The 18839-nt window shown below is 45.4% G+C and overlaps 2 protein-coding genes across 3 annotated transcripts in view; one reads left to right on the top strand and one right to left on the bottom strand.

Moving 5' to 3' along the window:
• Positions 1-1463, bottom strand: part of eipr1 (EARP complex and GARP complex interacting protein 1) — an 81324-nt gene extending 79861 nt beyond the window's left edge. The window contains exons 1-3 of one of the 2 annotated variants that reach the window (XM_024429874.2): positions 1345-1463; positions 1155-1215; positions 886-969 (exon numbers count right to left, since the gene is read on the bottom strand). In XM_024429874.2, coding sequence (XP_024285642.2) covers positions 886-969; positions 1155-1196 — 126 coding nt within the window. In that variant the 5' untranslated portion in view covers positions 1197-1215; positions 1345-1463. The other variant, XM_042325470.1, reaches the window with a different exon arrangement.
• trappc12 (trafficking protein particle complex subunit 12) lies at positions 861-18769 on the top strand. The gene is made up of 13 exons (XM_042325469.1): positions 861-955; positions 1459-1534; positions 1889-3240; positions 3358-3474; positions 10635-10748; positions 11069-11207; positions 12328-12440; positions 12579-12651; positions 13480-13553; positions 14932-15030; positions 15119-15219; positions 15506-15593; positions 17858-18769. Exons 3-13 carry the CDS (start codon positions 1900-1902, stop codon positions 18098-18100), a joined length of 2502 nt encoding a protein of 833 aa, XP_042181403.1. The 5' UTR covers positions 861-955; positions 1459-1534; positions 1889-1899; the 3' UTR covers positions 18101-18769.
• The last annotated feature ends 70 nt before the right edge of the window (positions 18770-18839 follow it).

The following is an 18839-nucleotide window of genomic DNA, read 5'->3' as shown; positions in this document are numbered from 1 at the left end:
TAAAAGGTATGAGAAAGCAAAGGCTTTGATTTCTGAGAGACTCCTTTCCTTAACCAGTATCCTTACCCACTGAGTACCAACCGAAGTTGAAAAGTAGTAGAAATTTGGTCAGTCTGCCTCGTCTTTCATTTTAATGTCCACAGACATTGTTTTTCATTTTTGGTACATTCCAGAACGGCCAGTACACAGTTGAGCACACTAATGTGTTGTACTGTACTGAACTCTACTGTACTGTGTTTTTCTGTACTCTACTGAGCTGTACTTTGATGTCCAAACTTGTGAAACATAGACATCTATGACTGGTTCAGATTTGGTCAGGTCTGGACCAACCAAATTTTGTCTTGTTTGCCAGTGTGTAGATTAATACCCAAATATGCAAAGGAGGATATTGCATATTTAAGCCTTTGTGTACCTATTTAGGATAAATCACCATGAAGAGAATGACATTCATATCCACAATTATGCATTTCTGTGTAGTACACAGTTCTGTTACCGGATGTGAATACACGTCACTTTCTGTAGTTCAATAACTAAAATCTATTATTTCAAACTCAAGGTGTTATGTCATAGTTGACACCCAATTCTTTTCGGCAGACATATTTGAAACTTAATAAATTCGGAGCAGATGTTTAACAGTTTTTGGAAAAACTGGTCACAACAATCGGAGGTAAATTTGACCGAAAATCCATGACCAAATTTTGCGTTTGCACAGATCTTCCAGGAAATGTGTTTTTGTAAAATTTTCTGTATACATTCTTACAGGTAGTCCTGGTGCATGGAGTTGTATGGTTTGCTGAACTTTGTTTTTTGTTTGGCAAACATTTTAAGGTGAAAAAACATTACCATGGAATTGCCCATATACAGCTGTGTAGTAAGTTGACCCACCTGATTGTCAAATTTGAGGGACTGGGTGCCCACAAGGAATCGAATGGCATCTGATTCCGCTGTCTGGGAAGTAAGTGCACGAGCCTGGAGAAGCAAAACAACAAGATAGATACAATTGACACATTGTAAAAATGAATGATATAATTGCAAAGCAACAATGTTGACATACATTGAATACAGCTCAGCTGTCACTGAGGTTAAATTCTTAGCTAGGGGGTTGTCTGACATAGCATTAACGTTATCAAGCAAATGCATGGAACTGACTGTACCTGAAATTCGAGGCCGTATATGACAGGTGCATCGTCCTCCATTTCCCACGTCTGATGCAAGCTTATAATTATTGATAGAAAGCGTAACGTTTAATTTGAGGTTTCACAAATAAGCTGCTTGTACTGGTTATCCATCACCTCACTGGACGTTATTATAGTTCCGCAAACGTAAAAATGAATACTTACGTACCGTATAGTAAATGCCCGTAAATATGTTTGGAAAAAGCTGATATTTATGTTTAAAATGCGTAAAATCTTCAAGAATACCCATTTGACAGTTGCGTATGAAATTTCAACCCTCTAGGACACCGTACATTTCCCTTCCTGGAAAACTAACGCAGGCGCACTATTGCCGTAACTGTCATCGTTCCTAAGCAAAGGTAACGTAAAGCTCCCTTTTTTGTTAACATGTCTTCGTTTACAGCTTGACAGGAGATTCTGATGCATCGCTACATGTGATTTCTGTAAACAAGTGTTTGGTATTAATACTGTTATGAAACTAGCTAATGTCCCGTTTCGCCATTTGAAGCACTGTTAACTTAGCTTAACAAGCTATTTAAATAGCTGGCTAGCTAGCCTATCGTCATCACGCAACAACCACAACAATATTCTACTATAGCCCAGTTTAAGAAATACCAAATGCATTACCTATACTTTAACGCACATACTTACAAATCCATGTCATTTTTTTTATGTGGATCTACTTTATTTCCCCGTGCTATGCTATTCCTCAGGGCAAAGAATCATGGACAACAATGAGACTCCTGCCCAGAGGCCAGTCACTCTTGACATCACAGGGGCAGTGGAGGTTAAACCAAGCCTGAGTGAAGCCCCTATCTCCCCTCTGCCATCCCTCCTTCCCTCCTCTGATGTCCATTTCCAGGAGGAGAGCATCGACCTGGGGGGCGAGTCTTTCATCACTCCCGAGGAGGACAGCCACAGCACGCCCTCAGAGAGCCTGATGGACAAGCTCAATGACCAGATGATGGAGAGTGTCATGATCTCTGACTCCCCCAACAACAGTGAGGAGGATGATGTGGTTCCCATGGACAACCTGCTGGAGCAGTTTGAGGAGAGGGAGGAGGAGCCAGCAGCAGCAGTGTTTAAAGAAACCTTAGTGGAGGAAGAGGAGGAGGTGGAGGAGAAAATGGATGATCTGATTGGACAAGACACTACTGAGATCAAGATAGAGGCAGCGATGATGCAGACAAGTCCAGTAGCCTCTAGTCCTGAGGAACCAGAGAATGTGAAACAGAAGCTAACCACTGATGACCAGGACGTTATCACTGTCTCTGTCTCTGCTGTAACCCCAGAGGACAGCACCCCCAGCTCAGGCAGCCCCAAGCCTGAGGCAGCAGCCCTGGAAGCCAGCAGCAAAGAGACCACATCCAAGGATGAATCCATCCCTGTGTGCACCATATTCAGCCAGGGCAGCCAGCCAAAAGCCCAGGCCCTGGTGCCGGATGGCTTCCAGCCTACCCTCATTAAATCTCCCAGCTTCAGTAGTAGCACCGGGGGGAGCACAGAGATTACCCCCAGTCAACTGGCTCCCCTGGTCTGCCAGCCCAGCCCCAGCCTCAGCAAGTTTTTCTCTGACAGTGGCCATGTCAACCCGGCTACTGACTTCTTTGACTCCTTCACTACTTCCTCCTTCATCTCTATCAGCAACCCCAACGCAGAGTCCCCAAAGTCAGCCGCCCCACCCGAACGCCAGCTCTCTGCTTCCTCTGGGTCCTCTCTGTCCACCTCTGGGCTTACGGAGTCCGGCATCCTCACCCCTAGCTCCTTCATTGGGCCTACCCAGACTGAAGCCACCCCCAGGCCTCTTCAACAGGCTCCAGTAGAGCCAGCCCCGGCCACAGCCCCTCCTCAGCCATTCACGCAGCTGCAGGCTGTGTTCTCGGGGGGAGATGACCCGTTTGCCACGGCACTGAACATGAGTGAGGCTGATAAGAGGTACGATGCCTGGCTGCCTTCTGAGGAGACCAGGAAGGTGCTGATCTCCATGGCAACGCAGCACTACAGCCAGGTGTTTGTGGAGAGGGAGAGACTGGCCATGCCCGGACTCAAGTTTGACAACCTGCAGGTGGGTTAGCTTGCCATTTGCCCATAGAGCTGGGGTTCCATACATGTTGAGATCTAGTCATTTTCTCCTGGCCCTAACTGATTGTGACCACTGACCAGTTCTGTGTGTGCGTTTCAGGGTGATGCTGTGAAGGATCTGATGGTGCGTTTAATGGGGGAGCAGGCGGCTATGAAGAGACAGGTCCTTACAGCGAACTCTGTAGAACAGTCCTTCCTGGGCCTCAAACAACTCATTGTGAGTCACTGTGTGTGCATGTTAATGTGTTTGTGTGAACAGGTATTTTATACATCTATATGTAACAGCCTTGTTGGAAACGACTTTCATGGCATCTTGGTTTGCCCATACTTAAAAATATATATAATAATTCGCCTTTGCATTCCCCTCCATTTGAAAGAACTAGGATGCACAGAAAGCGCTTGCACTTCTACTTATTCAGTGAGTGAAGACAGCGTAAATTGCTCTTTGTATGTAGCAGATACGCTTGTGACATTCTATGATGACTACCTAGAGTATGCCTCACCTCCCTCATTGAATGGTTGTTAATAGCACAGCCCCATAAAATTGCCTACAATTTCTCTGGTTCACCTGACTCCCCTATCCCTCCATAAAGCATGTCAATTAGTCTGCATAGTGACCTCTCCTCCTCCATGACCTCATTCTCCTCTTTCCTCCCCTTCCCCTGTTTTAGGAAATGCCCCTGACCTGCACTTGGTATTTAAAGCGTATGCACTGTAGCGGAGGGAGGGAGGGAGGGAGAGGGAGAGGGGAGAGGGAGAGGAGAGAGGGAGAGAGGGAGAGGGAGAGGGAGAGGGGAGAGGGGAGAGGGAGAGGGAGAGAGGGAGGGGAGAGAGGGAGAGGGAGAGAGAGAGGGAGAGAGAGAGAGAGAGAGAGAGAGAGAGAGAGAGAGAGAGAGAGAGAGAGAGAGATAGATATCCTCCAGGCTTCGAGTTCTCTCTCCTGCTGTGCTGATGTCTAATGCATGGGAGCTGTTTGCATATTTCAAAGCCTTCTGCTCACACACCCACCTGGCACTGGGCTGCGGTCCTCCAGGAATACACACACAGATTGTGAGTGAGGCAGGTCTGTTGAAACGTCAATGGGTTTTCCTCCTCCACTGTGGCCCTCACAGCTCCAGCCGGCCCAGCCTATCAACCTGACACTGATCAATAGTTATGATTGATTGCACCGAATTTGAGACAGTTGGGTGGTCTGTTTCTTCATTCACTTGGTGTATGTTGGCATGGTGTGTGTTAGTGTTAATGGCCTACTTTTGCATGTTTCTTGGGAGGGAAGGGTTCTATATTATGCCCTATGTATAATTATACACATTTTACAATTGTATAACATTGAGATTCTTGAAAATAACAATTAAGTGCTTGAAAAAGTCCTTGAATTTGTCTATGAGCCATGCTTAATCAAATATATATTGTCCGAGGGCTATGTTGTTATGGGCCAATTTTCATATATTCACTTTCATGCATTCGGAGCTCGTTGATCGTTCCATAATGCAATAAGCGGGAAAATGACAGATATGAGAATATCCGTTAGAAATGTTGAACAATTGGAGATCTAAAGATGCAATAACTAGCTTGCCTACTGTTGCCTATGCACTTGAATGGTGAATGGGAAGTGAGATTCGAATTCCAGTTGAGAAATAAAAATAGCAGCTCTTTTTAATCATGGCCACGCAATGCAATTGCATTTAGAATTGTGCAATGATTTGGCTTTAAAGCACATGTTCAATCCAGCAGCAGCTCTTGTGCTGTCTTGACAGATTTCCCACTCCGTCTCTATATGCTCTGAACGTGTGATAAATAAGAATCATAAACAACAAACAAAAATACACACTCACCAATGTCACTCCACAAAATTATGCAAATGAATCTATAGATGACAAGCATGACCGGTCAAATGTATTTACGTCGACTGGTATTCGACTGGTATTTCCATCAATGAAAAGGCTAAAAAGCATCTTGCAATGGGATTTTTTTTCTTCTTCTCCCAGACAATTGGCCTGCACCAATTCTATTTATTGGCTATTAGAAACCCTGGTGTGTGTGTGTGCGCTCACACAGAGCTATGTTTACCTTGGGGTTGTAGTGACTAATTAGATGTGCCCTATGGCTGTATAGAGATGTGTGTGAGTCTTCCCTCTGGCTTGTGTGTGTGTGTGTGTGTGTGTGTGTGTGTGTGTACTCCCTCCTGATTCTGGGGGCTGCTGGGAGCTGGCAGTGACTCATGCTGCAGTGCCAGAGTATGACTGCACCCACTGCCACCACACTCCCTCTGAGAGAACACACAAACGCTGGCTATCACAGATTGAGGGAGGAGCACAGAGATTATGGAAGGGAAGAACAGAGGAGAGGGAGAGGAAGGACGAGAGGGGAAGGGAGGAAGAGAGCTATTAGGCTGGGAAAGAAGAGAGATGCGGGGAGGGGAAGCGAGGGATGAAAAGGAGGAAATGGCCTCTGTGGAGAAGAGCGAGGCTTTGAGAACAGATGCTGCGTTCTCTTTCTCTCTCTCTCTCCCCATCCCCCGCTGATACAGACAGACAGTGGTGATATACACCACTGAGAGAACATTATTCATAGGCGAGCTCAGATAATATTATTAACACCACCTGAACATACAGTAACTGAGTCCAAATATCATAGCTCCACACTTTGACTTGAAATAGGACTGACCCAAACCCTGTTGAATGTTGGTGTTGTAGAGGGAGAGCCAGATCCTCTTTCTCTCTGCTTGGTTAACTGTCCTCTATCCCTCAGGATGTCTCACTCTCCCTCCCATCCCTCTCTCTATCCTTCCTTTGAGAGCTAGTGACCCGTCTGTCCTCTCCCCTGAGTCGGCCTGTCAGCATTTCCCCTCTTGCTCAGCCCTGCTCAGGGACTTTATTTTTTTCTCTCTCTCTCTTCCCTCCCTCTCATCCCTTCCTCATTTCCTCTGAGGCTTGTGTTGTGACCCGTCTCTTGTCTCTTGTGGCCAATGTCAGCTGGCCAATGCCTCCTCTTGCTCAGCATTACCCATGGCCCCTCCCCCCCCTCTGGTGACCTGTCCCCCCCCCTCTCCCCATAGTCATATTGGCCTAGGGCTTATATTTCTCTCATATCTCTCCCTCCGGTGACCTGTCTCCTCGCTCTCCCTGTGGCTGGTCAGCGTCCCCGCTCTCTCAGCAGGGCCCTGGGCTGGTTAATCTGTCACTCTGATTAACCACCTCTCTCCTTCCTTCTCTCCATCCCTCTCTTCCTCTGGGGCTGATGACCTCCCTCTCTCCCTAGTGTGCTGGTGTCTGGGCCTGGGGCCAGGCCCGTCTGTGCCGGGGCCATATGTCCAGTGGAGGAAGGGGAGGGGAGGTATGATTAGCATCATCCCCACCTTCCTCCCACCTTGGCTGGGTCAGCCTTGGCCTTGACGCTCCCTCCCATCTGTAACCACAATGACCTGCATTATACAGTAGCTACCTGGAGGTGTGCAGCAGAGTTGTCATTACCTCAACCCATTACAACATTGAGATCTGGACTAGCTGTGTCAGCTGTTTGTCCTATGCTATGGCAGTCAGTGCTCTTCAGCACTGGTCCTGGGCATAAGCACAGAGCGTGGCAATGTAGCTACAGCTAGGTACTGAGTTTTGTAAAGGGAGAATGAGGCCTTTAAATCCATCTGTGGACAACGTCATCAAACACGGTCACCCAAAGGAAAGCTGTTCAGAACTCTCCCAGAGACAGCCATTACAGGGTCATACAGAGTTTCTATAGCAATCCCTACTAAACTAGTTACTTCAAAATGCCTTCATATCAGTCATGTGATCTATACCATTGTCCCAGGGCTATAGATGTCTGGATCCCTTCAAACAGAAACAACGGTGGTCTTTAGAACAGTCTGCCAGTCAGTCCATCCTCTTGGCCTGGAGGCAAAGCCCTGGACTGGCACTCAGGGCCACTGATACAGAGCCTACAGCCCTTCACCAAAGCATCCAAGACAAGTTAGCCACTAGCAAGGCCTTAGAGATGCTAGTGTGTTTTGCATACCACCTTTCTTTTGTCTCTCCCCTCTATTCATTCAAAATTCTGGGGCTAAATTGAAGTGGCACAGGAGCTTTAAGTTTGTTAGGCAGAGCAGGGCGAGTAGCCTTTCTACTGTGTTTGGCTGGAGGCTGGCGTCTCACGAGAACCCTGGCAGTGGGTGTGCAGTGAGCTTCGCTTCAGGGAGTTTCTACTTCACAAAAGGAAAATCTCTAAAACTTGTGATCTTCAACACAATTTAAGAATCCTCGCCCCTTTTAAACCCGTGACGCTGCTAATTGCAAACACAGCCTTGTGTTTGTTTCTGTGTGTTTTGTATGATTAGGGAATCCAGTGGTATTCTATTGAAGTAGTAGGCTGTAGTGAAGTCTCTCTGTTCTTCTCCTATGGGGTGGGGATGGAGCTCCCTGGCGGGGGCCCAAGGCCTGATTGGTTTTACTGGCTCTGGAGTCTCTCGCTGTTGCCCCGTCAGAACTGTGGCTAGTCAAGCAGACACTAGATGGCTTGTAATCCTATTGGTTCTCTCTCCCCCAGCTGTGTGCGTGCGTGAGTGCACGCCACACGTCTGTAGTACTCACAAGGGCTTCTGTTGAACCTTATTTATTTTATTATTTTTTAATCAGGTGAATAAAAAGGGATGAGCTGAAAGGAGGCTCATACCCCTGCCTCCCCGGTGGCTGTGCGTGAACACTATGCATGCAAACTGTGGCTAATCCACTTCCTTCCCCAGTGTGAGAGACAGGAGTTTTCATTTAGGCCTGCACTGTGGCCCTGCTCAGTACACATTCTGCGTTCATCCGCATTTCCTCATTAAATATCACTCAATATAATCAGCAACTTCTCTGTCTTAATGCATCCTCACTTGATTTAGGAGGATCCGATTGGCTCTTATTGCAGAGTAATATGAGCGGAGGTAAATTTATACTGAGAACATATATTAACACAGCAATGTAAAGTGTTGGTCCCATGTGTCATGTGCTGAAATAAAAGATCCCAGAAATGTTCCATACGCACAAAAGAAACTTGTTTAGATCCCTGTTAGGGAGCATATCTGCATTCCCAGTCATGTGAAATCCATAGATTAGAGCCTAATGCATTTATTTCAATGAACTGATGTTCTTATATGAACTGTAACTTGGTAAAAATCTTTGAAATTGTTGCGTGTTGCGTTTTTATATTTTTTGTTCAGTGTATTAGTCATGTTCATCTACTGTTCTTTCTCTCACCTCTTCTAATAGACCTTTCTCACACCTGGGATTATTGATGCTGTTGGGTGTTTGGGTATGCATGATGGCACTAACTAACATCGGTCTTGATGGGTCATTCCATGGCATTTCAGCAAGCCATGACACCCACCATCTCTGGCTCTGAAATCATTGCTGTCGTTAGAAACAGAAGATTAGCATTCCTGCAACATTATTTTTGTTGGGAAATCATTTGATTTTGATCATTAGAAGTTAAGCTAATTGATTGCACCCAAATTAGCCATTTTAATTTATAGGATTCATATAATATCCCATGAATATAGTACCTCACATATGATTTGTACCTAACATTTTGTTCTAGCAATGAGATTGTAAAAAGCCACCCATAGATCCCACACCAAACCCACCCCAACAACGAGTATCAGTTGTAGGAATGCTAATCTTTTGTTTCTAACAACAGAATACATTTAGGAACAATCTAGATGGTGGGTGTCGATCCTCCTTTTTGTGCTTTTTGAGATGGAACGACCCCTTGTTGAAAACCCTTACTGTCCCTCTCCTGAACACTAACTCACAGCCATCTAATTCCGGAAACAAGTAGCCTACCTGCCCTCAACTCTGCCTACCCCACGTGCAGGGAACAGAGGTGTGGACCCCATTGTTTACAGGCTCCTCTGTTAGCACTTCTGGAGCTTTCCAGTTGCATCACAAACAGTTCCCTCCTCTGTGAAGTTGTGTGTGTGTGCCTGTATTGGGTGTGAAATAACGTTTGAATTGCAGGCTGTCCCTGTATTCTGCTGGTTGTTATCAGTCTCTTACCAGGACTATGGAAAAGTTGTGCCTATACTAAACCGGCACCCCTTTTGGAGACCACCCACCGAGCCAACAGGTGGCGCTCTTTTTCAAGCCTACTTGCGACTTGGTGCCACTACATTATGGGATATGGTTGATTTCATAAGGGCCGTGCGAGTGTATGTGTGTACAGTATAGGGTCGTGCGAGTGTATGTGTGTACAGTATAGGGTCGTGCGAGTGTATGTGTGTACAGTATAGGGTCATGTGTATGTGTGTACAGTATAGGGTCGTGCGAGTGTATGTGTGTACAGTATAGGGTCGTGCGAGTGTATGTGTGTACAGTATAGGGTCGTGCGAGTGTATGTGTGTACAGTATAGGGTCGTGTGAGTGTATGTGTGTACAGTATAGGGTCGTGCGAGTGTATGCGTGTACAGTATAGGGTTGTAAACTCAGGTAACTTTCCCCAAACTCCCCGGGGACTGCCGTGGGTTCTGTCTCAGTGGCTGCAGCTGCTTTTGGCCATCTCCATGTCTCTCGTTTTCAGCTTCATTTCACCCCCTAATGAAGATTTAGAGGCACCAGGGACACTGGCATGGGGGAGAGGGAGGGAGTGTGTGTGTGTGGAAGAGTGAGAGGGGGGAGAAAGGATGTCTTTCATTGTCCCAGTGAAATTGTCATCACAAATTAACACAGCCAAAAAGTCCAAATTTGCTACAAAAATGTAGGCATAAGGTTCAGTGTTCCTGCAGTTAGGTTTAAAATACAATTTTAAGTCGAAGTTGTAGAAATGGGTGGGGTTTAGTCATAATTAGGACTTCGTGTTTAACTAATGATAACCCAGTGAAATCTCCCATGATGGAACCCCACCTGTGCTCCAGTATAGAAAGAAAGCTGTCGGTTGTGACTGGGCTGTCCCTCCTCTATTCACTCAACAGATCTAGCTTGCATTCCTCTCCTCTCTGTTCTTCTATTCTCCTTTCACCCCCCCTCCCCTTCTGTTTCATGTGTAATCCTCTGCTGCCTAATTAGCTGGCTGGCTGTGATGAATGGCCATGCAGTGAAAACCCAATCTCTGGGCTGACCTTGTCATCCTTACTGATTGGGAGGCTCGACTCCACACACCCTCTTATGCCCCTCTGTCCCCTGTCTTTGGCTGCCCTGGCTCCTTACCACTAATACCACCAGTCATAAACTCACTTGACAATGCTATGGTTGGCATCTCTGGTTGGTTCAATTTAGCGGTCACCGTGTCCTGTGTGTGTGTGTGTGTGTGTGTGTGTGTGTGTGTGTGTGTGTGTGTGTGTGTGTGTGTGTGCCCTATCCTCTCACCTTGTCTGTTGGTTTTGTTGTAACGGCTCTTCTGTCCCTGTAGAGCACGAAGAACTGGCGTGCTGCGGTGGACCTGACAGGCAGACTGCTGACAGCTCATGGTCAGGGCTACGGTAAGGCTGGCCAGCCTTCCAGCCACAACACTGACTCACTACAGGTACCTGTGTGTCTGTCTGTAAATGTTATTTGTCTTTGGCAATACTGGTGCACATGCCTGTATGTGTGAGTGGTTTATGTGTGTAAGTCACGTATCTGATCACGTATGTAGGTAAGGGTCGGTACAGTGTGTCTGGGGAATAGAGGTAAGACTAACGTGTGTGTGTGTGTGTGTGGTAGAGGAGAGGATGGGGGTGAAAACCAGGAGCTGCCTGCATGAATTAGACTCAGGATGACAAGAGTGGGCTGACACACACACCCACAGAGTGGGTGGGTGGGGGTGGGGACAGGCTAGGATGACAGGAGTGTGTGTTGTTGCAGCTGTGGTTTGTTCGCCTGGCCCTGCTCACCAAGCTGAGCCTGTTCCAGAACGCTGAGATGGAACTGGAGCCGTTTGGAAACCTGGACCAACCTGACCTCTACTATGAATACTATCCTACCGTATACCCTGGGAGGAGAGGTACACACCATCTATACTTAAAATACTAACCAAACGCTCTGACACCCCCCCCCCCCTGATCAAACCATAGAAATCCCCAGCCCTGCTAACAACCAAAGACAACACTTTATTTCACAGCCACTGTTGTTTTTCCCTTTTAACTCTGCATGAGCAGCTCTCTGATGTAGTGCCATTGCTTTAGTCTTTACAGCCCTAGGGTTTACTATAGTAGAGTCATGGCCGCGGACACACAGACAGCGAGAGAACCGAGGTGAACGCTTGAAGCGACACCACACAGCAGTCCAAGGGGAGAGCAGATTGAATTTCCATTCCTCAATATTAAATGCTTTGTGCTGCCCTAGGTGGCTACAGATACTGGCAACAGTTTCCTGCCTGGCATCAAAGATTGACATCTGAAGGTCTGCTGCCCCCATCCAATATCTATTATCCATGATCTAACTCTTAGAAGGAACATTAGCGAGCGCCAAGCATATCCTCTCAAACAACCAGCAGGATATACTGTTTAAAAAAACAGAATCGGTTATTCATTTGTTTACAAAGTGAGAGGGAAAAGTTTGTTTTTTTAAAGGAAACTTGAATAGTTTTATTTTCTATCTGCATCAACAAGTCATAGTTTCACTAAATGATGGGATGTACTTTCATTTAGTTCACGCTTTCTACACGAAGCCGACAAGTCCGATGTTTCTTTAGGTCAACAGGGTGAAACGAGTTTAACCTCTGACCCTTAGTACTCCAGAACATGGCTGTTCTCTCTGTGACGTCACTGTAAAGCTGTAGATAGGAGTCGTGGGTGTTTTCATGGGTGCTGCTGATTACCAGAGAATCTCTACACAGACAGCGACAGACAGACCGAGACGGTGCTTCCTCTGTAGCTATCAAAGAGCCAGAGATCAAAGGCTCAAAGCTCAGGCACATGACTCACTGCTCACCTCTAGGTAGGGCCTTCGTTCCTCAGGAGAGAGGGGTGAGAGGAAGAGAGCTGGAGGAAGAGAGTGTTGGATAAAGAGAGAGAGGAGGCTTCCTGCTTTGCAACACACGTTTCTCAACGCCATCTGTACGTTTCGTCTGTGGGAGTTTGTGAATGACATATGTGTGAAGATTCTCTCTCTCGTTCTTTCAGGCTCCATGGTTCCGTTCTCGATGCGGGTGCTGCATGCAGAGCTGCCTCAGTACCTGGGGAAACCACAGGAGTCTCTGGACAGACTACACAGCATGAGGACCGTCTGTCAGACCGTGAGTTCACACACCAACTTTCTCTCGTGTCCTCCCTCGCTTTTGTTTTCTTCCAATAAAGTCAGTAATGGGTTGAAAAATAATGACTACCTTGTTTACAACGTGTCCCCTTTTATGAAACGCTGTCTCTCCTGATAGATCCTGGATAACCTTGAGCAGGGCTTGGCTGAGGACGGCAGCATGATCAACCTCACCCAGGAGAACAGACAAGGTGCGGTACAGAACAGTGTCTTGTCCCCACCTGTCCCACACTATCTGAGAGAGTGGCGTAAACCCCACACTCTATACCCGGTGTTATTCAACCTCCGCCATCCTCTTCCCAGTGAAGCCACTATTTTGCTGTTTGTCTTATATTAAAGGAACTTATTAAATGGGCATAGACCATTGAGACAGTTGGTTTTGAGTCGTGAGAAAGCAATCAATACATAAGACATGGCCAATTTTTCAATAATTGGTTCATTGTACTGTTCAGATGCAGAGGGATCTCGTAGTTGCACCTCACTCCTTTGTCAGTCTCTCTCTCTGCTTCTCTTCCTACGCACTCAATAACAAAGACTAGCACATCTCAATAGACCCCCACTGAGTGATGGCCTCAGTCAGCAGAACACACACACAGGTTCACTACACACACACAATATGACTGTACACACAATCCAGTCCATACACATTCACGCATATGAGAACACATCTTGCTGCAGCTGAGCGCAAACAAGCCCACTGACAGCCTATACAATCAGCCTGAGGATAGAAAGAGTTAGTGTGTGGGAGAGGGAGTTGCAGCGTCTTCCCTCCCTTCTCAGACAAACGATGATGGTGATGGGAATACTAGTGTGATGAGGGGAGGGGGTAGTTGGATAGAGATGGGAGAGAAAGGGAAGGAGGTGCTGAATTTGCTCTCTCGTGCTCCTGTTGTGTGTTATATTCAACTCTGTTTTTGTACAGTGAAATGTCGATTCAATTGGTCCCACAATGCTAAAATTGTCCAGGTAAATAAATCAACAGGTCTGAAATTAAACCAACGTGTCCTCCTTTGTTGCAGCATCTCTTCAGCTGTGGAAGTCTCGTCTGAGTCGGGTCATGTACGCCATGGCGAACTGTCTGCTCATGATGAAGGTATGTGTTCCGTGTGTGGGTGGGGGAGGGACTATAACGGCAGCACCGAGCTACCAGAGTCCCCTGTGGGTGTATGCGCACACACACACACCAACTGTAACACACACATTCATTGACGTACTTGCCCAGTCACATATTCACACACATGTCCGTCCATGGCTGTCAGGAAGCTAGCGGTGGAATGGAAAACAACTAGCAAGCCACGCACACACACACACACACACACACACACACACACACACAATGGCTAATAAAGGCTTATTGGGTTTAACAGCATTGTTTTGGTGCATAGTGAATAAACGTGTTAGAGGTCTTGTCGGGTGTGTGTGTTTCATTATATAAGGAGAGATGCCGTTTGTCTGGTTCGTTCCTCTTCATTCTGTCTTCCCCTCAGTCCAGAACTCTGTCTAGAGACCCATGCTGACAGTAGAACAGCTAGGCGGACGCTAGCCTGAGCATATCCTGCACCAAGACACTGTCTGTCCTGCCCGTTCAAAACATCTACTTCAATATCATCACCCAGAGTCTAGACCAAATGAGGGAACAGTGAAACACAAAGCTATCATGTAACAGAACCACCATTCTGGATGATCTGACTATCATGGCTTGGAGTCGTAATGTAATTGGCAGATGCAGAGTAACAGTGTTCACCTGACACCCACAATACATTTGACAAGTTCCTTCGATGAAGACGGCATTCATTATGTTTAATGGCCCTCTATACCAGGGTTATTCAAATCTTACTCTACGAGGTCCGGAGCCTCCTGTTTGTCTGTTCTACCTGATAATTAACTGCACCCACCTGGTGTCCCAGGTCTAAATCAGTCCCTGATTAGAGGGGAACAATGAAAAAATGCAGTAGAACTGGCGTTGAGGTTCAAAGTTGAGTTTGAGGGCTCTATACTTTACTAGAGAATGCTTTCTAACAATGTTGCTTGTTCTTTCCTAGTGACAGTGGTGTGTAAAATGTTGTTTGTGTTGGTCTGTAGATGTATGATGGCAGACCACAGGCTTCCCAGTAATATCCCATAGGATCACCCCGATTGGATTCTTTGTTAGTGGGAGATGGAGAAAGAGGGACAGAGAGAAAGTGGGGAGTCGTTCTGTACATAGGACCATAGAAAGAGACACAGCGCCATCTGCTGGTGGTAGCATGAATGTAAACACACACACACACTGCACCAACTCATTGACCTCTCTCCCATCCCCAGATACATAGCAGCCATGCTCAGCAGTTCAGTCAGCATGTGAGCGATGTGATGTGAGGTAGAGAACAGCCATGGCTGGGGCAAGGTGTGACCAGGGATACCTCGCCCTACTAATGGTCAATACACTTGATTAATTCTCACTCTGTCTGTCTCCCTCTCTCTTTATCTAGGACTATGTTCTGGCTGTAGAGACATATCACTCCATCGTCCAGTATGAGCCTCAGCAGAAAGTACAGCTGCTGAGTGGGATAGGACGCATATTCCTGCAGGTGAACACACACACCTTTTTCTCTTTCAATTTCAACTACTTTTTCCACAACATAATGCGTTTTGGTTTGAATTGTTATTTTTGACCAGATTGGAGACATTAAAACAGCCGAGAAGTATTTCCTAGATGTGGAGAAAGCCTCTCTGGAGAAGGGAAGTGGAACTATAGACACATGCGTTTTGATGAACAGGTACGAATCGGTGTGTGTCATAAATGAAACTATTTCCTGATTCATTTATCTGTACTTCTGTCAGACTTCCCTTACAGTTGTAGGGTGTGAGCAGGCACAGGGGTCACTTTGTGATGCTTTGCTAGGAGACAAAATGGTGCCATTCACACTGTGTTGATTCACATTAGCTGTTAATTCCTGTCAGTTGGCCGACTGACACATCTTCACACAGAATCACTGAAGTGACATTGTCATGTGATAGGTCTCTGTAGTAACCCAGCTGACCTATGTGTGTTGTGTGGTTCAGGGCCTTCATCTACCTCAGTCAGAACAACTACTCAGAGGCACACTCCTCGTTCGCAGAGGTCCTAAAGATCGACCCCAAAAACCCTGTGGTAGGTGATCACGCAATCTACGACAACTATACGTGATTAAGACCTAACACATTTTATAGGATACAATCGGAAGTTTTACTTTCCTAGAAGACTGTAAATAAATGAGTGCACTGTAATTTGAGGCAGATCTCACCCCTCGACTTCATGATATTTCCCCTCAAGCAAGAAAACAGCCTCCCTCTCTCCCCCTAAGGCAACATTATCTTCTCCCTAGACAAATAACGCCTTTCTTCCCTCTCCTCTGTGCAGAGCTCTTCTCCTTTCTTCCTCAGGCAAATGACTTTCTCCTCTCCTTCTCTGTAGATGAATAATTATTATTTTCCTACTCTCCTCAAGCCTTTGTCCCCTCTCCTCTCTTTACACACGTGCACGTTTATTTATTTACAGTCTTCTAGGAAAGTAAAACTTCCGCTGTATCTTATAAAATGTGTTGTCTTAATCACGTATAGTTGTCGTAGATTGCCCTCTTTCCTCTCCCTGCAGGCAAAAAACTCCTTTCTGCGTTCTCTCCCCTGTCGACATACCCATATGAAAATATACTGTAGTATTACTATATTTATTAACTGTAGTGTTTTTGCGGAAGTACGCTAGTATTCATTGCAGTGTTTATGTACATGTCTGTAGTAAAGTTTACTGTAGTAAAATATATAGCATATACTGTATTTACTATTTGTTTTATCTTTGTCATAAAAGTGGGGGCTTTCTCCTTGAGGAAACCTACTGGGCAAATACTAAGAGCAAATGTTGCATAACATGTATAGTACCGATCAAAAGTTTGGACAACTCATGCAAGGGTTTTTCTTTATTTTCTACATTGTAGAATAGTGAAGACAAAATTATGAAATAACACATATGGAATCATGTTGTAACCAAAAACGTGATGGGATGGTGTATCGCTGCAGAATGCTGTGGTAGCCACGCTGGTTAAGTGTGCCTTGAATTCTAAATAAATCACTGACAGTGTCACCAGCAAAGCACCATCACACCACCTCCTCCATGCTTCACGGTGGGAACCACATGCGGAGATCATCCGTCCACCTACTCTACGTCTCGCAGACACGGCAGTCAAAAATCTCAAATTTGGACTCAGACCAAAGGACAGATTTCCACCGGTCTAATGTCCATTGCTTGTGTTTCTTGGCCCAAGCAAGTCTCTTCTTATTGGTGTCCTTTTAGTAGTGGTTTCTTTGCAGCAATTCGACCATAAAGGCCTGATTCACGCAGTCTCCTCTGAACAGTTGATTGTTGAGATGGTACTGTAGGTAGGACTCGACTTTTGACTGGTAATGTAGGTAGGACTCGAGTCTGAACTGATAGTTCAGAGCTTCTGCTCTTTTCTAAAAACCTGTAGCGAACACAATATACGATCTATACTTGGATTAGGATTCTCACTCATGGGTGGCACAAATTGGGATATGGGGAATGGGTGAAGCATACGCTAAAACATTTTATTTTATTTTATGTAGTATTACTATAGTTACGTTTTTTTTGCAGACATTAATGTAGTATAGACGGGTTGGTTGTTTAGCAACAAAAATTATGCGTGTGCAACTATGGGCCAAAAAAGACGGGGTTGGCTTAGATTGTTGACAACATGGAAACTATATTTCATCTCCAATGTTTATTGAAAACAAATACATTTGCACAATGAGCACTTGTCTCTCAAATACATTGTTACAGTTGTTGGTTGGCTAGCGAATTTTCCATATTAGCATTGACTGGAAATCAGTCAAAACAAGACATGGTATCAAGAACAAGATGAAACGAGTCACTTAAGACTCCCTACATGGCAGTTTCTTGTCATTGTTGGTAGCTGTCTGGCAATCCAGAATCACAACTACTCACGGACTTCTGATCCATTTGAAGAGTGTGCATCGGTAACATAACGTCAACTAACCCATCTATTTACTACAGTTTTTTTTGCAGATAATACTGTAGTATTACATAGTATTATCCAGTATACTACAACATTCTAAAGTAAGCACTACATTATCAAACTATACTAGTGTGAAGTATAGTATTCTACAGTAAGCACTTCACGGTCGAGGGTTACCACCGTGTATAGTATTCTACAAAATTATATAGTAAGTACTACACATGATCGAGGGATACTACAGTATGCAGTATACTGTATTCTACAATATTACACATGATCAAGGGATACTACAGTAGTAGAGTAATACCACTGCTTTCCCTTCACTTCTGAGACCTTTCTGACCTCTCTTCTTCCTGCGGGCCAATAACCTCTCTCCTCTCCCCTACAGGCGAATAACAATGCAGCAGTGTGCCTGTTGTACCTGGGCCGTCTGAAGGAGTCGCTGAGACAGCTGGAGGGCCTGGTGCAACAGGACCCGGCCCTGTACCTCCATGAGAGCGTCCTTTTCAACCTGACCACCATGTACGAGCTGGAGTCGTCCCGCTCCACCCAGAAGAAACAGGCCCTGCTGGAGTCAGTGGCCTGCCGAGAGGGAGACAGCTTCAACACACAGTGCCTCAAACTGGTGTAGAGGGAACCAGGGAGGTATGGGACCCTTGTAGGTCACAAGATTAGAGCAAAACATTTGCAAGAACAGGGGGCCATCAGGAGTGTGACCTAGGCTTGAGTGTCATTACACTCCACTAAACAACATGGGCATTACCCTGCCTGAACTCCAGAGCAGGCACACACAACTGTCCTCACAGCACAGGCAAATCCACTCCCCATATTATACTAGTAGTGATGGAAATGATGATGATTGTGGAACTCACAAGTGAATGCTGATAGGATATCTATGTGAATACATACAGTAATGTTTTTAGACAAGGCAGACAATTGTATTCCTGTGTGATTAAGACCTGAGTAAATCATGTTATTTTGTCCTGTAAAATCAACCACACTTAAAGGGTCTTCTGTAACTTTTTGAATTTGAGGGTCAATGATTGACTTGGCTCAGGATCCACCCCTCTCCACAAAAGGAATGTAAAATAGATATGGAATAATTCAACTGTACATATTATTCGTAGGGAAAATATATTAATGGAAAGTGTTAAATTACTTAACACTTATTGAATTATCCTAATGATCTTTTAAGTATAACTGTTTGTTTACCTGATTTTGTTGAAGTGTACTGTATTGCTCTGGATGTGAGAAAAGGAAACTTGTTTATCCAAATAAACTGAACATGGTGTAGACCTTTTACAATGGTTATTGATTGAGACCAGACTTGTGACAATCAATTACTTTAGAAGAATGAAAAGTTAAGACAA

This window comes from Oncorhynchus tshawytscha, linkage group LG08 (genome assembly GCF_018296145.1).
Source record: "Oncorhynchus tshawytscha isolate Ot180627B linkage group LG08, Otsh_v2.0, whole genome shotgun sequence".
Taxonomy (NCBI): domain Eukaryota; kingdom Metazoa; phylum Chordata; class Actinopteri; order Salmoniformes; family Salmonidae; genus Oncorhynchus; species Oncorhynchus tshawytscha.
This window is presented reverse-complemented; position numbering and strand designations above follow the sequence as displayed.

Coding starts and splice junctions, on each gene's coding strand:
- trappc12 (XM_042325469.1), top strand. CDS start 1,900: ATGGACAACAATGAGACTCCTGCCCAGAGGCCAGTCACTCTTGACATC. Junction 11,208..12,327: donor CGTATACCCTGGGAGGAGAG/GTACACACCATC, acceptor TCGTTCTTTCAG/GCTCCATGGTTCCGTTCTCG. Junction 15,594..17,857: donor TCGACCCCAAAAACCCTGTG/GTAGGTGATCAC, acceptor TCTCCCCTACAG/GCGAATAACAATGCAGCAGT.